Source organism: Zalophus californianus, chromosome 1 (genome assembly GCF_009762305.2).
Source record: "Zalophus californianus isolate mZalCal1 chromosome 1, mZalCal1.pri.v2, whole genome shotgun sequence".
NCBI classification, from domain to species: Eukaryota; Metazoa; Chordata; class Mammalia; order Carnivora; family Otariidae; genus Zalophus; species Zalophus californianus.
The window spans coordinates 92,855,265-92,878,153 of NC_045595.1; the positions used below are offsets into that span (position 1 = coordinate 92,855,265).

General features: G+C 34.6%; 1 protein-coding gene across 1 annotated transcript in view; it reads right to left on the bottom strand.

Moving 5' to 3' along the window:
- The window catches only part of STAG1 (stromal antigen 1), a 419,741-nt gene that overhangs the window by 287,993 nt on the left and 108,859 nt on the right, over window positions 1-22,889 (bottom strand). Inside the window, exons 2-3 of the mRNA XM_027584268.2 lie at window positions 14,983-15,094; window positions 5,018-5,120 (exon numbers count right to left, since the gene is read on the bottom strand). Coding sequence (XP_027440069.1) covers window positions 5,018-5,120; window positions 14,983-15,011 — 132 coding nt within the window. The 5' untranslated portion in view covers window positions 15,012-15,094. The remainder of the gene's footprint in view (window positions 1-5,017; window positions 5,121-14,982; window positions 15,095-22,889) is intronic.

Here is a 22,889-nt window from a genome sequence, read left to right on the forward strand (position 1 = left end):
ATAACTAAATAAAATTAAACTTTATCATAGGTATAGTATATATACAGTTTGTTCCCATCAGCAGTTTCAGGCATCCACTGGGGGTCCCCTGTAGATAAGGGGGAAGGATACTGTACAGGTTTACATATAAAAATATATATTTACATCTAATGTGTGTATATAGAGAAAAGAAAATATGATAAAACAATCATAGCAAAACGCTAATATGTGGACAATCTGTATGAAGAATCTGCACAGAAATTTTTTGTAGAATTCTTGCAAATTTTCTCTGAAATTATTTCAAAATAAAAGAATTTTAAACACTAGAGGAAAAAGAGTGACAATTTAACAAAATTAAACACCATTCATATATTCAAAGAATACTTACTGAAAGTCTGATACTACTACACAGCAATAAACAAACCAGATAAAAATCCCTACCTTCATGCAGCTTATCTTCTAGTACGTGAAGACAGACAATAAATACCTAAGTAAAATGTTTACTATGTTAGATAGAAATCAAGTGTTGTGGAGAGAGGGGAACACACACACACACACACACACACACACAATCATGTGTGTGTAAGTCTCCTTGGGTAGGAGTGAGGATTTGCAATTTAAAATATCACCTTCAGGGAAGGTGACAATAAGAAGATGAGACAGGGCCCTGATACAAGGAGCAAGCCTGACAGAGTTGAGCAAAAGTATATGATAGTGGCTTAAACCAGTTTTGTACTAAAAAATTATTGACCCAATTTGAAAATCGATTGGACAGATTTGCTGATATACTGAATACCGGTGAGAAAGAAAATGTCAAAGATGACTACAGGTTTAAAGCCTGAGCAACTAAAGGGTGGAAGCGACCGTTATTGAAAAGAGGTGGGCAGCGGATAGGCAGCTTGGGAGTTTGGTTTTTAAACATCGTGGTCCCGTTAAATATCTAAAGGAAGAAACTAAACAGACATTTGAATGACTCTGGAGTCCAGAGTAAAGTCCAGCCAGGAGACACAAATCTGGGAGACATAAACTTATACATGGTATTTAAAGTCATGAGATTGGATGTGATCACCAAGGGAGTAGTGTGTGTTGACAAAGGAAATGATGTCTATTATTTGTTAATATAATCAAAGGGTTAGTATTAACATGAAAGTGTGTGTGTTTAGAGATCGTTAATCATTTGAGAGCTACAATTACGAATCTGAATTAGGAAACTATAAGAGTGGTTTAATAACAAACAAGTCTCTGAAATAATAGTATACCAAAAAGAAATACCAATAATGAGATGCCCCGTAAGAATTTAAAAATGAAAAGAATACTACCCATAACAGAAAGTCCTTATACTATTTATATTCATATGGCTCAGTAAACAAATAAAATCAGAGATCATTAAGTCTCTTAAAAAATATAAACAGTATTAAAACAGCTAAACAAAGCACGTATCAATCAAAACTTAGAATTATCCAAAATGGAGCCAGCTGACTAAAACTGTCTAAGCAATCTTCAGAACAGATACTGGAGAACATGCAAATCTGATCATTCTGACAACTATACCTCTCAATACAAATTAATAGCTTGGCATTTTGGAATTCTTGATAGAAAGACTTTGGGAGTTTAAGATACGAGTTCAAACCCTAGCTAGGCCACTTGTATGCTGTGTGTGACTGTAGTCAAATTACCACTTCATACTTTTGTTTTCTATTTTGTAAACTACATATAAGACTATTTCATAGTACTGAAGTTACAATTAAATGACATAAATAGCATCAGCTTAGTGCAAAGCCAGGGTAGAAATTCAGGAAGTTGTGTTGTTTTCAAGATCAAGAAATGGGCTTGAGTCAGGTGGAAGTAAGTATAGATACCCATGAACTGGGTAGGTACATATGAAAATATGGACTAAAGTCTAACACAAGTCTCTAGAATGCACTATCCTATCCTGGCAAACTCTTCTTCAATTCTATAAACATGGGATGGAAATGTACTATTTACCTATTAGATTATGGAGTAGCAATTTTAGTAAAAACTAAATCATATTTCTGCCCACAGAAGAGCTAAATTTGGATATGCATACTCCTTTTCAATAAGAAAAGCAAAAATATTATAGGAATGCAGCTAGAGACACATCAAAATTAGACACGTTCTAAAGAATAACATAATAGCTCGTTGAAGGGGTGATAAATTCTCTTTAGAAAAAAAAAGGCGTTCTTGAAGAGGGAAGCACTTAATCTAAATCTTATGAAGTTAAGAATTTCAGTTGGAGGAAAACAAATTCAAGTAAGTAATCATATAAGCAGTTCATTCTCCAACCTTCAAGCAAGTTTAGTCTTACTTCCAATTTGCACCTATAACTCCTGAATCCTAGTGAAAACAATGTAACTTGCCTATAGCCTCAGAAAAATCATACAGTGATAGTAAGGAGAACTAGAATAGTCTCCAGCATCCAAGTGTAAAACTCTTTCACTTTTCGCAGAATGCTTTCATAAGGAATATTCTACCACCAAATATTCTTTTTTTTTTTTTTTTAAGATTTTATTTATTTATTTGACAGAGAGAGACACAGTGAGAGCAGGAACACAAGCAGAGGGAGTGGGAAATGGAGAAGCAGGCTTCCCGCCGAGCAGGGAGCCCGATGCGGGTCTCGATCCCAGGACCCTGGAATCATGACCTGAGCCGAAGGCAGACGCTCAACGACTGAGCCACCCAGCCGCCCCTACCACCAAATATTCTAACAAAATTGAGAAGTATTATAAAGAGTGATTTTAATGTATGTTTTTCCTCCACAGTTTTTTCCTTTTAAATAAAGGTGGAATATATGAGTGTAGAGAAAATGGTAGAAGTCATCCCTCTAACTTTTTTTAAATTTAAGATTGTGCTAGAAAATTAATGGTTATGAAGATTCACTGAGGTTAATTAAAAACTGAGGCAAATAAACATGAATAGAATAGCAATAATATAAAAAAAATTCGCAAGGACATATTTATAATAACTGGTTAATATTACCATTAACATTACCATCAATTGCAACAAGTGGATTTTATATGCATCATGATTCAAACCAACAAACTATACCTTAAAAATGATAATATTTATGAAATGATTATAAACTTTAAAGTTGTTATTTGGTGATAGTTATACAATATTTGTATCTTGAGATATGATAATGATATTTATTGTTAAATAAAGATAAATCAAGTCCTGGGCAGAGGACCTAAATAGACATTTTTCCTAAGAAGACATACAGATGACCAACAGACACATGAAAAGATGATGAACATTAATAATCATCAAAGAAATGCAAATCAAAACCACAATAAGGTATCACATCACACGAGTTAGAATGTCCAGTATCAAAAAAAAAAAACCAAAACAAGTAAGTGCTAGCAAGGATGTGGAGAAAGGCAACTTTCATGTACTGTTAGTGGGAATGTAACTGGTACAGCTACTATGAAAACCAGTATGAAGGTTCCTCAAAAAATTAAAAATAGAAATGCCATATGACCTAGTAATTCCACTACTGGGTATTTACCCAAAGCAAATGAAGAGACTAATTCAAAAAGATCTATGCAGCCCTATGTTCACTGCAGCATTATTTAAAATAGCTAAGATACAGAAAAAACCTAAATTGTCCATTGATAGATAAATGGATACAGGATACACACACACACACACACACACACACGTGCACGTGCACACGCACACACACACACACACGTTGGAATATTATTCAGCCATAAAGAAAACTGAAATCTTTCTATCTGTATGGCAAATGGATGGACATCCATACAACATGGATTGATTTATAGTGTATTATGCTAAGTAAAATAAGTTAGATGGAGAAAGACAAATACCATATGATTTCATTTATATGTGAAACCTAAAAAACAAAGAAGACAGAAAGAGATTCATAAATACAGGGAACAAAGTGGTGGTTGCCAAAGGGGCAGGGGGAGGCGTTGGGGGTGGTGGGTGAGCAAAATAAGTAAAGGGGATTAAGGGGTACAAACTTCAGTTACAAACTAAATTAGTCACAAGGATAAAAACTACAGCTTAGGAAATACAGTCAATAATACTGTACTAACACTGTATGGTGAAAGGTAGTAATTACACTTATCATGGTGACCACTGCATCATATACAGAATGGTCAAATCACTATGTTGTACACCTGAAACTACTAAACATTATATGTCAACTATACTTCAATGATAAGAATTTTAAAGAAGAAAAAGCAAGCCTGTATCTTTTAGAAATGCATTCTGAAATATTTACAGATGGAATGATGTCTACATAACTTAAAAATAAAATGGGAAGGAAATACGGGGTGGAGAAATGAAAGATTAGCCATGACTTGATAGCTGCTGTAGCTGGGTAATGGTTATATGGAGAGTTCATTATAGTATTATGCTTCTCACAAAAGGAGACTGAAATTTTTCATAATAAGAACTTTCATAAAATAGAAAAAAATTGCCAATACCAAAGCGTATCATAAAAACAAGTGCAGAACAGTACAAACCTTAACCCTTGACATGGTGAGTGATACTGTCTGAGAGCTTATGCTACCTTAAACTGAATGATGACTGGTGTACTCAAAAATATATAAAGATATCCTCTCAAAGTATGGATAGCCAGAGTTCTTCTAAACTTCTCAATCATGTATCAATGAGAATATATTGACACTGGGCCAAAATCCCAAACTAAATACTACCAAAATGCACACTTAAGAGCTCATAAGAAATCAGAGTTGCATCTAAAACTCAGGGAAGTCATAACTAACTACATCTCATTTCATATTAATCATCTTCTCCATGTCTTTATATGGATCATAATTTATTTACAAGTGAAGCATGGAGAGCAAAAAAGATACTAAAATTAAATTTGTTTTCTGATCACTGTCAATCCAATTCATGAAGCAAAGTTTCCAAGAATCTCTAATATGCCACCAAAATTTTTAAAAAGTATTAACAGAACTAGAATTAACGAACAGCTTATATCAAGCCCCTTTACTCAGTGACCATTACAAGAACAAAGAAGTATAATACATACTGGAGGCCGACCAGGACGACCCCTTTTTCTTTTTCCTTTGATCTCTGTCTCTTCAAGTTCGCTGCCAGCATCAGAATGGGCAGTAGTTTCATTAGTTGAGTCCCTAGAAAATGTGATATATTATTTTAGCGAACAAATTAATTCATACATACAATGCAGTTCTGTTCCACTACTTTCCTTACCTCCTGGAATATGGCTGATAAGAAGTGTTTTTTCTTCCACTTCCAGAAAAAATTTTTAGGAAACTGAGTTATCCTTCCTGCCTGTATCACATAACATTAAGTGACATGAATCCCCAAATTGATAGATAAACAAAGAGAAGGAAATGACTTTGGAAATGGCAGTTGCTATACAAAATATAAATGAAAATTCAGTTGTAAAAAATGAATTCATCAATACAAAAAATTTAAGTCTTAGGAATTTTATTCATTTTTTAAAAATCATGAAAGTCAACAGTGTGCTAGTAAAAGTTTAACAACTGGCTCTTCAAAAAAATATGATTAAAAATGTTACTGATATAAAAGATATATAACAATTTACTGACAATAAAAAGATACACAATATTCTTATTGTAAATTCCATACAACTAATCAATTCACATAAAATGATAATTTTGCTATTCTTGTATCCATACCTAACCTTTGGTTGCAAATGATGAACAAACACAGTTTTGAAATGAAAGATCATTGATAATTTTGTTCACTTAATGAATAGGATACAAGTGAAATGACAAAGACATTTGTTAGAACTTCACTCATCAGTCAGTGGTGTGGGCAACTTCTTACTGAATCAGTAACAGTTCTCAAATACTAGAAGGATTAATATACTTCCTCATTATGAGAGGAAGTATATTATATATTATAATAGCTATAAACCTGATATACCTTTAAATTTAATCTGCATTATTAACAATAACTTCATCACTTTAGGTCTACAGACAAATGACAAAACAATAAATTGAGCCCTGATCTGTAGTGTTTACTGCTTTTCATAATGTAAATATTCCTACCACAATTTCAAACTGCCAAAGTGATATCAACAGACTTGAGAAGTAATGAACAGTAGTAGTGCACCACTAAAAAGTATTTCTACCATATAAATAGAATAGGTGTAAATAAAAAATTCAAAAACATAGAAAACAGTAACACATAAACTAATTAGAAAGTGGTGAGTTTTGGGCGCCTGGGTGGCTCAGTTGGTTAAGCGACTGCCTTCACCTCAGGTCATGATCCTGGAGTCCAGGGATGGAGTCCCGCGTCGGGCTCCCTGCTCAGCAGGGAGTCTACTTCTCCCTCTGACCCTCCCCCCTCTCATGCTCTCTCTCTATCTCATTCTCTCTCTCAAATAAAATCTTAAAAAACAAAAAAAGAAAGTGGTGAGTTTTGAGGATCTGTTGCTTTTATTTTTAATATGATTTATTTAAGTACATAAAATTAATATTTTATATTTTTATAATGACAATGTTAATTTAACTGGGTAACGAAATTCCTGGAAATTTAATATTCAGCTCTCCAGGACAGTACAGGCTGACTCTAGCACACCACTGAAAAGATATAGATAGTATGAACAACAACTTCTTCACTAAATGTTATGTTACTAACAGTATAAAGGATATGCATAAAACTGCAAATACAACAAAGGGAATACAGCAAAGGGGAGTCCAACACACAATCTATTATTTCTCCATCTCCTTCAATGAATGCTCTCATATCATTTCCTCTTTGTGTCAATTGCATAAAGCTCAATTCTTCAGTGTCAGCTACTCTTCCCTTTATACCACACTCTCTGGGAGATCTCATCCAGTTGATGTATAACTTCTATCACTTCAACACATTATCAACAGACCTGATCACCCCTTTCTCCAAAGAAGACATACAAATGGATAACAGACACACGAAAATACGTTCATCATCATTAGCCATCAGGGAAATTCAAATCAAAACCACACTGAGATACCACCCAACACCAATCAGAATGGCTAAAATTAACAACTTAGGAAATAACAGATGTTGGAGACGAAGCAGAGAAATGGGAACCCTCTTACACTGTTGATGTGAATGTAAACTGGTACAGCCACTTTGGAAAACAGTATGAAGGTTCTCAAAAAATTTAAAAATAGAACTACCCTATGACCCAGCAATTGCACTACTAGGTATTTACCAGAAGGATACAAAAATAGTGATTTGAAGGGGCACACACAATCCAATGTTTACAGCAGCAATCAATGTCCACAATAGCCAAAGTTTGGAAAGAGCCCCGATGTCCACTGACAGATGAATGTATAAAGAAGATATGGTACGTATATACATACAATGAAATCTTGCCATTTGCAACGACATGGATGGAACTAGAGGGTATTATGCTAAGCAAAATAATTAGTCAGGGAAAGACAACTACTATATGATTTCACTCATATGTGAAATTTAAGAAACAAAACAGAGGATCATAGGAGAAGGGAAGGAAAAATAAGATAAAAACAGAGAGGAAGGCAAACCATAAGAGACTCTTAACTCCAGGAAACAAACTGGGGTTGCTGGAGGGGAGGTGGGAGGTGGGATGGGGTAAGTGGGTGATGGGCATTAAGGAGAGCACATGATGTAATGAGCACTGGGTATTATATGCAACTGATGAATCACAAATTCTACCCCTGAAACTAATAATACACTATGTTAATTAAATTGAATTTAAATTTTAAAAAATTTTAAAAATAGACCTGGATCATCTATAATTCAAGATTTTTAAGTCACATGTAACATGCTTCTTTGAATGCCACATCAAATTCACCAAATACCACATATAAAAATTAAGTCCAACACTGACTTATTTCTAGCTCTCTGCTCATGGCAATATAATTAATTGATTTATTTAGTTAATGCATGAGTGTACTTTAAGTTGTTATGCAAATTTATCATGGTCACAGTTATCCTGTCTTACTCATATTCCTAGAATCGTATCAATCTTCCTCTTGTGCCATTAGCTAGCAAGTGCTCCCAAGTTATCCTCCATATAATTCTCCAATTCTTTCCATGATGAGTACAATAATCACCAATCCCTGAATTAATCTCAACTTATCTATTTCTATTTCCCTCATGCAAGGCATTCTATATGACATATTGCCAGTAACATTCTTAACATCACATATTTCCTTACTTGCAAATCTTCAAAGGTGATCTGGTATTTAAAACTGTAAACAGAAAAAAGATTTCTGAGGAAGATGGCACAGGAGGATCCTAGGCTCACATCAACCCACAGATACACTAGGTAACACCAACATCAAGATTATATAACCCAGAAAACAACCAAAAGACTGTCACCAACAGACTCCCCACAGGTAAGTGTAGAGAAAAGGCCACATCAAAGAGGGGAGGAAGGACAAAGACTTGTTGGGAGCCATACAGACCCACAGGACTGTCCTTGAGAGGGCAGGAAAAGCCAAAGGCACAGACAGGAGAGTAGAACAGACACCACACCAGGCACACCAGGCACCCCATGCATGGAGGACCCCCACTAGGAAGATTAATCACATAACATTTGGCTTTAAAAACCAGAGGAGCTTAACTTTGCAAGTTAAGCTGGGGCTTAACACCAGGAACTTTAAAAAAATCAGCAGGCTGCCTCTGGGAGAGCTAGAGGGCAATAGAAAACAGAGTCCCTGTCCTTTAAAAAAAAAAAAAAAGGCATGAAATAGCATAACAAATAGCATAACATACAGCCCCAGGGAGATACAGAACAGAAGCAGCAGTCTGAAAAACGACTTGGGTTATGGGAGGGAGATTTGTTTACTAATCTCAGAACATATGCTGGAGGGGTAGGGATCTTTGGGAGACTTCTCCAAGAACAAAAGAGCTGGCAAGTGTCATTTCCCTCCCCATCACTCAGCCTAGATACATGGACACATACAGAACCAGTACAAACACACTCTCCATCTAGCTTGCTAAAACAGCTCTCTCACCTTCATGCTTTCCTGTGGACCCACCCCCTCCAGCCCTGCCTCCACAGGAGTCTATCCAAAGCTGTGCCACAGGCAGGGAAATGTGCAAGCAGTCCCAACAGGGACTAACATGACTCCTGCCCTGGGTAAAGGGGAAGAAAACCAACATACCAGTTTGACTGCAGTTCAGGCAATGGGCTGGAGGTAGACAGCTGGTCTGATGCAGGCACTCCCCACCAATGAAAGCTTCTCATGGGTCAACACAGGGAGAGTACCCTGCAGTTTGGTGCTACCGCAGCTCTGGCAAATGCCTGTCCTGACCTAACTAAATCCCAAGGCCACACAGACAGGCACACTAATAACAAAGAACCAAACCCTGCCCACAACAGGCAGAAAGAGCCATTACAGAGGACCAGACTGAAGGCAAATGCAACTCAGCCACAAAAGCAAGCTGCATAAAACACTCACAGGAGACACCCCTGAAACCAAAGGTTTGGGTGAATAGGGGACACTGCACTGTAGGGAACTCAATAGAAGGAGATGTAGCTGACTTTCCTAAAACATAGAGACAAAACATAAGACACAGAGAGTTAGAAAAAATGAGGAAACAGAGGAATATGACCCAAATAAAAGAACAGGACAAAAATCACAGCTAGAGACCTAAAATGAAATGGAGGTAATATGCCTGAGAGAAGATTTAAAGTAATAGTCATAAAGATACTCACTGGATTTGAAAAAAGAGTAGAGGACCTCAAAGAGAGCCTTAACAAAGAGATAGAAAATATAAAAGATATAAAAAAAGAACCAATCAGAGATGAAGAACTCAATAATTGAAATTAAAAATACACTAGAGGGAATAAACAGTAGACTAGAGGAAGCAAATGTATCAGCAAACCAGAGGACAGACTAACGAAAAGCAATGAAGCTGAATAGGAGAGAGAGAATAATAATAATAATAATGATAATAAATGGAAACAGACTCAAGCAGGATTCCTGGATGGCTCAGTTGGTTAAGCATCTGCCTTCAGCTCAGGTCATGATCCTGAGGTCCTGGGATAGAGTCCAGCATCACGCTCCTTGCTCAGCAGGGAGCCTGCTTCTCCCTCTGCCTGCCGCTCCCCCTGCTTGTGTGCTCTCACTCTCTCTCTAACAAATAAATAAATAAAATCTTAAAAAAAAAAAAAGACATAAGGAACTCAGTGATACCAATAAGCATAACATTTGCATTATAGGGATCCCAGAAAAAGAAAGGAGAGAAAAGGGGGAATAAAATTCATCTGAAAAAATAATAGCGAAAGCTTCCTGAATCTGGGGAAGGAAACAAAAATCCACATCCAGGAGGTACAGAGGGCTCCACAAAAAATCAACCCAAGGAGGTGCCCACCAAGACACATAGTAATTAAAATGGTAAAAAGTAGTGAAAAAGAGAGCATTTTAAAAGCAGCAAGAGAAAAGGAAATAATTACATACAAGGAAAACCCCATCAGGCAATCGGCTGATTTTTCAGCAGAAACTTTGCAGACCAAAAGAGAGTAGCACAATATAGTGTGCCACTGAAAGGAAGTGCTGAAGGGAAAAGACCTGCAATCAAGAATACTCGATCCAGCAAGGCTATCATTGAGAATAAAAGATATAAAGAGTTTCCTAGACACACAAAAGTTAAAGTAGTTCATGACGACTACACCAGCCTTACAAGAAATGTTAAAGGGGACTTTCTGAATGGAAAGGAAATACCATAAAGCAAGAGTAATAAAAGTAGGAAGCAGTAAAATAAGTATGTCTATAAAAATCAGTCAAGGGATTCACAAAGCATTGAATCACTATATTTTACCCTGAAACTACTATAACAATGTATATTCATTATACTGGAATGAAAGTTTTTACAAAACTTTTTAAAAAATAAAATTAAAATTATAAATAATATTGATCTAGTCCAGGGCTACACAGTAAATATATTAGGCTTGGGGGACTTAAAGTCTGTCTACTATTCAACTCTACTATCATAGCCTGAATGCAGCCATATATAATATGTAAGTGAATGGACATGCCTATAGTCCAATAATATTCAGAAAAGCAGGAATCTGAGCCACTAGTAGTAGTCAATTCCTGATCTAGTTCGTCTTATTCATCTCCACTAAAGAATAATAAATCATACTGCATTTTTCCTCAATTTAGACCAAATAGAGTATGTTTACATATACTGTGTGCTATTTATATACATTATCTACAATAAACATGAACAAAAACCTCATAAGAAAACATATTATATCAATACAAACAAATGAAAGATCTGAAAATGTGATAATCTTGTCCATAGTCACATACCTATTAAGTGGCACAGTCCACTTAGATCTCAAGGTAAACCTGAATTCTCTATCTCAAATACTATGTTTTATTTTTCTCTTGTGTGGACAGAATCTACTAGTGCTTTTGATGCTTTAATCAGAAAGCAACTATAGGAACATGTTTGTTTTAGCATATAATATGTAACCCATTCATGAAAATAATTTATCCTTGAGCACTAGACTTTACTGATAAAAGAGAAAGGTCCAATTTATTTTCTAATTCTGCCAACTGCAGCCAGTTTAAAAGGTGATGGCTATTACCAAATTACTAATACATTCCAATTAGTATATGTATGTGTGTTTATTAGAATATACAAGAATACATATATAATCTTTTTTACTTCAAGCAATCGAGAGGATATAAGAATACAAGGAAGAGTTTCATATTACCACACCCTCCCTAACTCTGAATCCCAATCTGAAGAATAACAGTTTGACCACTACCCTCCCATAATTATTTATATTTATACATACCAAAATATGATTTATTTACTTATTTTATTGTTTTACTTTCTTCTTCTATTTCAGTTTTAAATTTTTTAATTAATAGGAATCTTCCACACAAGTACATAGAATTCCAGAATAGTAATCTTCATAATACATATGAAATTTATTTAATTACTTCCCTATCAGTGAGCACTTAAGATTGTCTCTAGCTTTAAACTATTAAAGAGCTAAAACAATTGTCCTTGTACAGTAACTCTTATTACATAGTAACATATTTTTCTCTAGAACAGACACAGAATGCTTGATCAAAAATTCAAACTTTGACCAACTGCTACAAAAAAAAACTACAAAAACCCTGCCAATGGCTAATGTTCACATTTATAATACTACTAGACAGAAGTTAAGAGAATGGAAGAACCAAATCAAATCTTATAAGAATGAATTTTTATTCCCTAAACTCTCTAAATTCTGTCTATCTCTCTCCATTTGCACTGTAATCACTCCAGTATGCAATATTCTCCTCCTAATAGGTCTCCTTGCTTCTACTGTTGCCCCTCCCAAATAATCACTATACGACTCTGAGAGTGATTTTCTAAATCTCTCCCATGCATCTCTTCCATTCTTAAAATCCTAAAATGACTTCTTACTGTCCCTATGAAGAAAAACTCAAAATTCCTAATATCATTTAAGCAGGTCCCTGTATGATATAGCCCCACTCTACTCACAAGCCTTAATCTCATGTCACTCTCCATCCCCAACCCTGAAAAAAGAAAAAAGAGGTAGAACAGTTTTATTTCAGTCTCTCAAATATACCATGATTCCTCCTAACTCAGGGTCTCTGTATATGCCATTCCTTCAACCTGAAATTAATACCCTATATCTTCTTCTTTCCAAACCTTTCCTCTGCTTCAGAGTTAAGCTCAACTGTCTTTTCCATAGAAAAGTAGACTAAATCAAGGCATGTGGTAAAATTCTCACAAAATTCTCTAATGTACCTTCCTAGCACCCATAATGGCAGATCTATGTATTTGTGATTATTTCATTAATACCTATTTATATAAGCTTCACGACAACATGGACTGAATCTCTACTACATGCTCTTTCGCCCCAGAACCTAACATATCTTCAGATACTGTACTATGTAGCAGAATATAAAAATATGTGGTAACTGACAATATTTTACAATGCCTAACAGTTAACACCACTAAGGTGACAAATTCATCAGTGATAATAATATCTAAGTAAGCTAAGAAATAACAAGGTCACAAAAAAATTAAAAAGAAAGGTCACTCACTAGAATTACCTTTCTTGTGTCTACTTATAATAATCATTACTGAACTAAACATTAAGAACTGATGGGTCAAAATATTTTTGTTTTTGAGGAGACTGTAGAGAATCAATTTCTTTTCTCCCTCTTTTTTTGAAGTAGGCTCCACGCCCAGCATGGAGCCCAACATGGGGCTAGGCTCTTAACCCTGAGATCAAGAACTGAGATCAAGAGTCAGACACTCAACCAACTGAGCCACCCAGGTACACTGAGATCAATTTCTAATATACTGTCTTCACTTTATAAATGACGGAAACTGAAGTTTACAAATAGTGAGAAATGTATTTCCTTTCATTACAATGCAGACATGGTATTGCTGGCTGGCTGGATTAAAGAAGGTAACATATGCTGCTAAAATATATGTCAAAATCCTCAGAGAACTGTATGCCCCCAATAAATGTTCCTTAGATCTCAACTGACCAAGAGTACAATCTCCCACTGACACATGGAGAGCAAAATTCATTTACCTACCTAACAGATCACCACTATCTACTACCCATAATCATAATACAGGTTTACATTTTAATGAAAAAAATTCAGTTACCAAAAAATGATGTTAAATACTATTGTGTCGATGTAACTTCTCTTTAAATACAACATGTATTTAAATACAACCTCTGTTCCGTATTTAATCAAAGACATACTTCTAATGGGCCTATCAAATACCTAATAATATAAGATAAAAAAGTGCAGTTTAAGCAGAAACAAGGGTTATAAAACATTATGTTAAGTATGGTGCTAGAAGAAAAGCAAAGAACATTACAGGACCACAGGAGGAAACCTACCCCAACTTTGAGGGAAAAGAAAAGTTTTGCTGGAGGCATGACACATCAGCTAACACCTATAGGATTAGTGAGCATGCCAGGTAAGAGCAGGACTGCTGGCAGGACAAAGATTAAAAAAAAAAAAGAAAGAAAGAAAATATTATGCGGAGACCCCCAAAATTCTTTAAGTTAAGAAGTATTAAGATACATGAGTTAAGTAATTAGAAAGGGCTTACATTTTATCTTCTATATTTGGGGGAAAAAAGGAAGATAGGTATTGATAGTTTTTCAAGCAGGTCAAGAAATTCAGACAGTTTTTTTGTTTTAGATACCTGAAGGAAAAACACAAGGCCAGGAAACCAATTAAAAGGTGCCTGCAATCTCTTGGGAAAGAGGTATATAAATGAACAGGGGCAATAAAAATATAAATAATTCCATAAACTGTTGATCACTTTCATTATATCTAAACCACTGTTCTCATGCAGGATCACAGTATGCAGAGTCCTAATTTGCATCTTGATGAAACCTACAAAAGGGAAAGTATCTGCTACTACACTGATTGTATTTCCCAAAGAATACAAAATAAGACCCAATTCTAGATCCATCCTACAACTCCAACAAATCTAATGAGATGCTACCAGAAATGCCAATGCAACCAGAATGGCCCAAAAATCACAATCTCAGAAAAAGAAGGTGGGGGAAGTGGGAGAGTGTTATGTTGGAGAAACAGTATGACATAGGATAGGAGTTTATAAACTTCTGTAAATGGCCCAACAAAATATTTACACTTTGCAGGCAATTCATTCTCTATAACAACTTGTAGCACAAAAGCAGTCAATTTGTGAAAGAATAAAAATGGCTCTGTACCAATAACACTTTATTTATAAAAAACAAGCAGCATGCCAGATTTGGTCTATTTGGTCTATGGGTCTATGGGTCACAGTGTGCTGACCCCTGATAAGGAGAGTAACATCTTCGCTCAATACCACAAAAATATTGATATTACGATAGCAAGGGCCATGCACAGATATAGTAATTATACAATCTAACAGTTGTTTGATTTCAGACATTCTGCTCAACTATCAGAAAACCTATGCATTTCATACACAAAAAGGTCATTTAAAAAAAAATAAGAAAACTGTAATACTTACTGTAACACCGGTAGCTCTGAAGTAATCATTGCTGAAGAGGTTTTTCCACAATGCAGCAAAAGAATCAAGTGCTGTACAACTCAAAACCTTTTAAATAACCTCAAAGTCAATCCTGTTAATTAAAAAAAAAGACAATTATTTTATTTCCAGCTTTACTGAGGTATAATTGACAAAGTTGTACGATATTTAAAGCATACGTGATGATTTGATACATGTATACATTGTGAAAGACTTCTCCCCATCAAATTAATTAACATATCCATCACTTCACAAATGAAGGTGGGAATATTGCCATCCACCTTACAGAAATAAAACGATTATTAGAATGGACAGTTGTATGCCAATAAATTACATAACCCACTGTTAAATGAACAAATTCCTAGAAACACACAAATTGCCAAAGCTGGCTCAAGAAAAATAGAAAATCTGAACAGATGATACTGAAGTAAAAATCCTAAAAACAAAAACAGAAACAAAAACGTAGCAAACAGAATCCAACTACATATTGAATGTAATATATGCCATGGTCAAGTGGGATTTATTCCTGGAATGCAAGAATGGTTCAACTTAAAAACACTGGTCAATTTAATACATTAATAGAAAGAAAGAAAAATGAACTACATGATCATCTCAAATTACGACAGAAAGCATCTGGCAAAATCTCAAGGGAAACCAAAAAGCCAAATACTCTTTCATAATAAAAACATTTTAAAAACTAAAAAGGAAACTTTCTTAATATGATAAAGGGCCCTTATGAAGACTACATAGGTAGTTTCATCCATCGTGAAAGACTAAAATAAAAGCTTCCCCCCCCAAAATCAGGAAGAAAACAATAATGTCCATTTTCACCACGCCTTTAAAATGACCACTATATGTTCTAGCAAGAGACAAGAGACAATTAGGCAAGAAAGAGTTACAAATTACATCCAAACAGAAAAGAATTAAGTTATCTCCATTCACAGATGACGTAATAGTTTATATACAGAAAATCTCAGAGAATCAACAGCAACAAACTACTAGTAAAGAAAAGTTGCAGGGTGCAAATAACATACAAAAATCAATTGTTTATTAGAATTAATAAACATATCAGTGGTGCAGGATACAAAAAGTAATACAAAAAGTTTGGTTGTGTTTTTGTACACTATGAATGAACAAATCAAGAAGGATATAAAGGAAAAATTTCCATTTGTAATACTATCAGAAAGAATAAAATAATTAAGAATAAACAACCAGGGCACCTGGGTGGTTCAGTCAGTTAAGCGTCTGCCTTTGGCTCAGGTCATGATCTCAAGGTCCTGGGATCAAGTCCCACATCGGGCTCCCTGCTCAGCAAGGAGTCTGCTTTTCCCTCTCCTTCTGTCCCTTCCCCTACTCTGTCTCTCATTCTCTCAACTAAATAAATAATCTTAAAAAAAAAAGTTTAAAAACATAGTAATAAAAAATAAACAACCAGGGTGAAAGAACTGTACACTAAAAACTACAAAACACTGCTGAAAGAAATGAAAGAAGACACCAATAAATGGAAAGACACCCACTGTTCATGAACAGGAAACCTTATTGTTAAGAGGTCAACACTATCTAAAACAATATACAGATTCAATGCAATTGCTATCAATATCCCAGTTACATTTCTGCAGAAATAGAAAATTCCACCCAAAATTTGTACGGAATCTCAAGAAAGAGACTCTTAAAAGCCAAAACAATACTGAAAATGAAGACCAAATACTTCCTGATTTCAAAACTTACCACAAAGTGACAATAATCAAGACTATGTTTCTGGCATAAAGTCAAACAAAGAACAATGGAAAAGATCCCAGAAATAAACCCTCACATATACTGTCAAATGAATCTTCAAAAGGATGCCAAGACCATGCAACATGGAAAGGACAGTCTTTTCAACAAATGATACTAGGAAGAGTAGACATTCACATACAAAAGAATGGAGCTGTACCCTGACCATACACCATATATAAAAATTAACTCAAAACAGATCAAATATCTAAATGTAAGAGCAAAACTATTAAACTCTTTTCTATGTGGAATCAATTTCTTACATATGACACCAAAAGCATAGGCAGCAAGAGAAAAAATAGATAAGATGGACTTTATCAAAATCAGAAACTTGTGGGGGCACCTGGGTGGCTCGGTCAGTTGAGCGTCCAGCTCTTGGTTTCGGTCCAGGTCCTGATCTCATGGGTCATGGGATCAAGCCCCCAGTAGGCTCTGCACTCAGTGAGGAGTCTACCTGGGATTCTCTCTCCTTTCTCTCTGCCCCTCCCCCGCTCACAAGTGCACTCGTGCTCTCTCTAATAAATGTTAAAAAAAAATCAGAAACTTCTGTGAATCCGAGGACACTATCAAGAGAGTAAAAAAGAAAGCAAAGGAGGGGTGCCCAGTGGCACAGTCGATTAAAGCCTCTGACTCTTCCTTTCAGCTCAGATTGTGATCTCGGGGTTGTGTGTGAGTTTAGAATGACTAAAATTAAAAAGACTATTTCAAGTGTTGGTGTGGAGACAGAACAACAGGAAATTTCACATATGGCTAAAGGGAATGAAAAATAGCATATACTCTTTCGAAAAAAGGTTGGCAGTTCCTTAAAAAATTATATGTACATTAACCATGACTGAGCAATGTCTCTCCCAGGTATTTGCCCAAGTGAAAAGAAAGCTTACATTCATACAAAAACATATATTGAAATGTTTATAAGCAGCTTTATTCATAATTCCCCAAAACTGGAAACATCCCCCAAAATGGCCTAAAGCAAATGACTGGTACATCCATACAATGAAATACTATCAAACATTAAAAGGAAGACTGCTACTGATTGATACATGCCACAATACTGATGAATCTCAAGTGCATAGACTATATACATACTATATAATTCCATTTATGAGATATTATGAAAAAGTACAAAGACAAAGAACAGATCAGTGGTTGTTAGAGGTTGGGGGGAGAAGAGGACTGCCTAAAAAGAAATAGCATAATAGAAACTGGGGGTAAATGCTGCAGGCAAATTAACACTTTTCTTTGAAATCCAACCAGAATTTTTTGTAGAAATTACTGAAATAATTCTCAAATAGGAAAAGAAAAATGAACGATAAGAACCAAAACAATCTGGAAAAAGAACAAAGTCAGAAGATTCATATTACCTAATTCTTATAAACATACAAGCTTACAAAACTTTATATAAGAAACACAAAAATGGAATGTTTTACATATTACCATGCAACTTGTATTTTTCACTCAGGAAAGCATTGTGGACATTCTACCTCATTTGTTTTATTGTTTCTTAATACGTATATGCTTTAAAGTGATCATTTAAAAGTATTTAAAAAAAGTATTTAAACCATTCTTTAGTGAAAATTTAGCATGTCTCTTATTTTTTACTACTGTATACAATGCTCTCATCTATCCTTCCTCAACTACACAAACATATTTGTAGGACAGATTCCTTGTGATGAACATTTATAAAACATTCATACAATTTTTTACTGCCAAATTTCTCCCTAAAAATACTGTGCCAATATACACTCCTCTTACCAGTATATGTTGAATTAGTTAAATATAAAAATACACTCACTATATCTTTACACTATTTAAAGTATTACAGTTTTAGCTTTATACCAATACATCTTTAAAGGTAAAACACATCAGTACACCCTTCCTGCTCTAGCCTGTAACCACCTTGCTTTGAAAAGAAAGTCCACAGCAGGCTTTTAGATCATATACCAAGATGTCTAATGATGATTTGGGGACATTTGCAAGATTTTGAAATTTTCAATTCATGGATACTTTACTTAAAAAAATAATCTGGTGCATTCTTATTCTCTACTCACTCTTTTCATTGAGTGTCTTATTTTACTGAGCACATCCAACTTTGTCTTAAAAATCTGTACATTTTGCCTATGTATTCTGTACAGCTTTAGAAATATTCCCCAGTGGAGAAGATATAAATAAATGATGAGTTCCAGTCTTTCCCTTAACATTATGCCAACCCTTAATCTAATTATTTTGTTCTAACCATAGCTTTAAAAACTTTATTATTTATACTTAGCATTTTTCAGAAGCCATCCTAACATTATTCCTATGTCCTATCAATTTTATAAATCCTCCTTGGCCACATATGAATCTATTCTGTTTTTATAGGTCATCTTCCTTAAACTGCTATTGCTCTGTAACCACTTGGATATCCTTTTTTTCTTAATATTGAGAACACCAACATTAATTAAATAAGTATCTACTGAATACTGCCTACATGCTAGGCATTGTGTTAATTTTTATTTTCAAGAATGAAAATTCCCCATTTTTTCAGAGTTAGCCTGGTTTTGAAGATACTCTGCATAAAAGAACATCCCTTCCTCCTTCCCCCACCCCCACCTCTCTCTGGAAGTTTTTCTAATATCAAGTACATTTCCCATGATGAGGAATTTCTACGCTGACCTGATTATTTCTTCTTCCATTTCTCCAATCAGTTCTCACTCTCAAAATAAAGTGCAAAAGAGTTGTTTCCCTCATTTTGTAAAAATTCTAAGAGATTTTTTTAATTAAATTTTTAAATTAAATTTAAAATTTTTTTTTAAATGGCAAAACTAGGAAATATCAGGCAGAAGATCAGTTAAGGACATAGGTAAACTCAGTAACTTCACCAATCAACTGGGTATAATTGACATTATCTTCAGACTATTTCATCTATTAACAGGAGAATTCACATTCTTCTCAACTTCACTTAGAGCACTGATCAGACAGACCGTATTATGAGCCATTAACAAATTTGAAAGAATAAAAATCATAGTGTATGCTTCACACTACAATGAGATTAGAGATCATCACCAGAAAGAAAGCTGAACAATCCCAAAACATTTGGAGATCAAACACAAGTCAAAGAAATTTCAACAGAAATTTTGAAATATTTTGAGCTAAATGAATATTAAAATACAACTTAATGAAATTTACAGGTGCAGCAAAAGCAGTGCTTAGAGAAAAATTTATAGCATTGAATGCATACAATAGAAAAGAAAAAATCTAAAGTCAATCATTGAATAAGCTTTCGTCCTAGGAAACTAGAAAAAGCAAAAGCAAGCAGAAGAAAAATAACAATTAGGGCAGAAATCAAAGAAGGTGAAAACAGTAAATCAACAATGAAAATAACTGAAACCAGAAGTTTTTTCAAAAAGATAAAAAAAATCAATAACCTCTAGGCAGGCTAATTAAGAAAAAAAGGAGACAAGACACAAATTACTAAAATGAGAAATCAAAGAAGAAATACCATTACAGAATCTCATGACATTAAAAAAAAAAAGGTATACTGTGAACTATTCCCACAAATTTTATTAACTTAGATGAAACAGATGAATTCCCTGAAAGACACTACCTGCAAAAAATCTGAATAGTCCTATTTTATTTAAGAAGCCGAATTAATAATAGCCTTCAAAGACAAAGAAACACCAGACCCAGAGGGGTTCACTAATGAATTCTACCAAACATCTAGGGAAGAAGTTACACAAATTCTGTACAATATCTTCCAGAAGATATAAGTGGGAAGAGGAAATACTTCCTAATTCATCCTATAAGGACATTATCCTAATACCAAAACCAGACAAAGACATTACAAGAAAACTGCAGAGCAGTATCTCTCACAAAGAAGTAAAAATCCTCAGCAAAATATCAATCAAGAATTTTAAATGTATTAAAAGAATTGTACACCACAACTAAGTGGGATTTACCCCAGGTATGCACAATTACTAACATATGAAAATCAAACAATGTAACCTATCACACATCAAGAGGCAAAGAAGAAAAATCACATGGTGGTATCAATAAATGAACAGAAAGCATTTTCACAAAATCCAACACACATCTGTGATTTTAATAAAAACTCTCAGCAAGTAAAATAGAGAGCTTCTTCAACTTGATAAAGAACATCTATAAAAATCCTACAGCTAACAACCTACATAACTGTGAGAAACTAGAAATTTTCCCACTAAGAACAGGAACAAAACAAGAACTCCCTCTTACCATTCCTTTTCAGCACTATCCTGAAGTCCAAGCAAATGCATTAAGACAAGAAAAGGAAATAAAAGGTATACAGACTGGGAAAGAAAAAATCAAGCTTTCCCTGTACACAGATTACACAACTGTCTATGCAGAAAATCTGAAAGAACAGGCCCCCCACCCCCCCAAAAAAACCCACCCTCCTGGAACTAATAAGCAATTACGGTAGGGATGAGGGATATAAGGTTAATGCATAAAATACCTTTTATATAAGCAAACAATGAATAATTGGAATTTGAAATTAACACAATGACATTTACCTTGGCACTAAAAAAAAGAGAAAACAGGTACAAATCCAACAAAATATGCACAAGACCTATATAAGGAAAACTGTAAAACTCTGACAAACAACATCCAAGAACTAAATAAATGGATACCTATTTCACATTCCCAGATAAGAAGACTCGATATTGTCAAGACATCAACCCTTCCCAAATTGGTCTATAGATGCAACACAATCCCAATCAAAATCCCAGCAAATTATTTTGTGTACATCACAAACTGATGTTAAAGTTTACAGGGAAGGCAAAAAGACCCAGAATAATCAACACAGTATTAAGAGAGAAGAACAAAGTTGGAAGAATGACACTACCCAACTTACTATAAAACTATAGTAATCAAGACTGTACCAAAAAACTAAACAGATCAATAGAACAGAATAGAGACTGGAAATAAACCTTCACAAATACGGTCAACTGACCTTTGACAAAGGAGCAAAGACAATACCATGGATAAAAGATAGTCTTTTCAACATATGGAACGAGACACCAATATGCAAAAAACAAAAAATGAAAACCAAAAACAAAACAAAAACCCTTAAACACAGATCTTACATTCATCACAAAGTTAACTCAAAATGGATAAAAGACCTAAATGTAAACTCAAAAGTATAAAACCCTTAGAAAATAACATAGGAGAAAATCTAGATGACCTTGGGTATGATGAGGACTCTTTAGATACAACACCAAAAGCAAAGCTATGAAAAAATTTTTTGACAAACTGGCCTTCATCAGAATTTTAAAATGCTTCTCTGCAAAAGACACTATCATGAGAATGAGAAGACAACTCACGAACTGGGAAATAATATTTGCAAAAACATTTTTGTCTTTCTAACTTCTGAAGTGTCATTCAAAATATACAAAGAATTCTTAAACCCCAACAATAAGAAAACAACCAACCTATTAAAATATGGGCATAATTTCTGAACCAATACCTCAATGAAGAAGATACACACATGGCAATAAACATATGAAAAAATACTCAAACGTCTTACGTCACTAGGGAACTGCAAATTAAAACAAAACAGTGAGATACCGCTACACACCAACTAGAATGGCAAAAATCCAGAACACTGGCATAATCAAATGCTGGTGAGGATGTGAAGCAACAAAAATGTAAAATGATACAACTTTGGAAGACAATTTGGCAGTTTCTTACAAAACTAAACATATTCTTAAAACATGATCCAGCAGTCCATGCTCCTAAGGTATTTATCCAAAGCAGATGAAAACATCTCCATATAAAAACCTGCATATAGGTATTTTTAGCAGCTTCATTCATAACTGTCAAAACATGGAAGCAACCAAGCTGTCTTACAGAAGGTGAATAAACAAACTGCGGTATATGTAGATGATGAAATATTACTCAGTCCTAAAAAGAAATTAGCTATCAAGCCATGAAAAAGATATGGAGAAATATTAAATGCATGGTACTAACTGAAAGAAGCCAATCTGAAACTGCCACATATTATATGATTTCAACTACACAGTGTTCCGAAAAAGGCAGGACTATGAAAACAGTAAAAAAGATCAGTATTTGCCAGAAGTTAGGGGGCAGGAGGGATGAAAAGACAG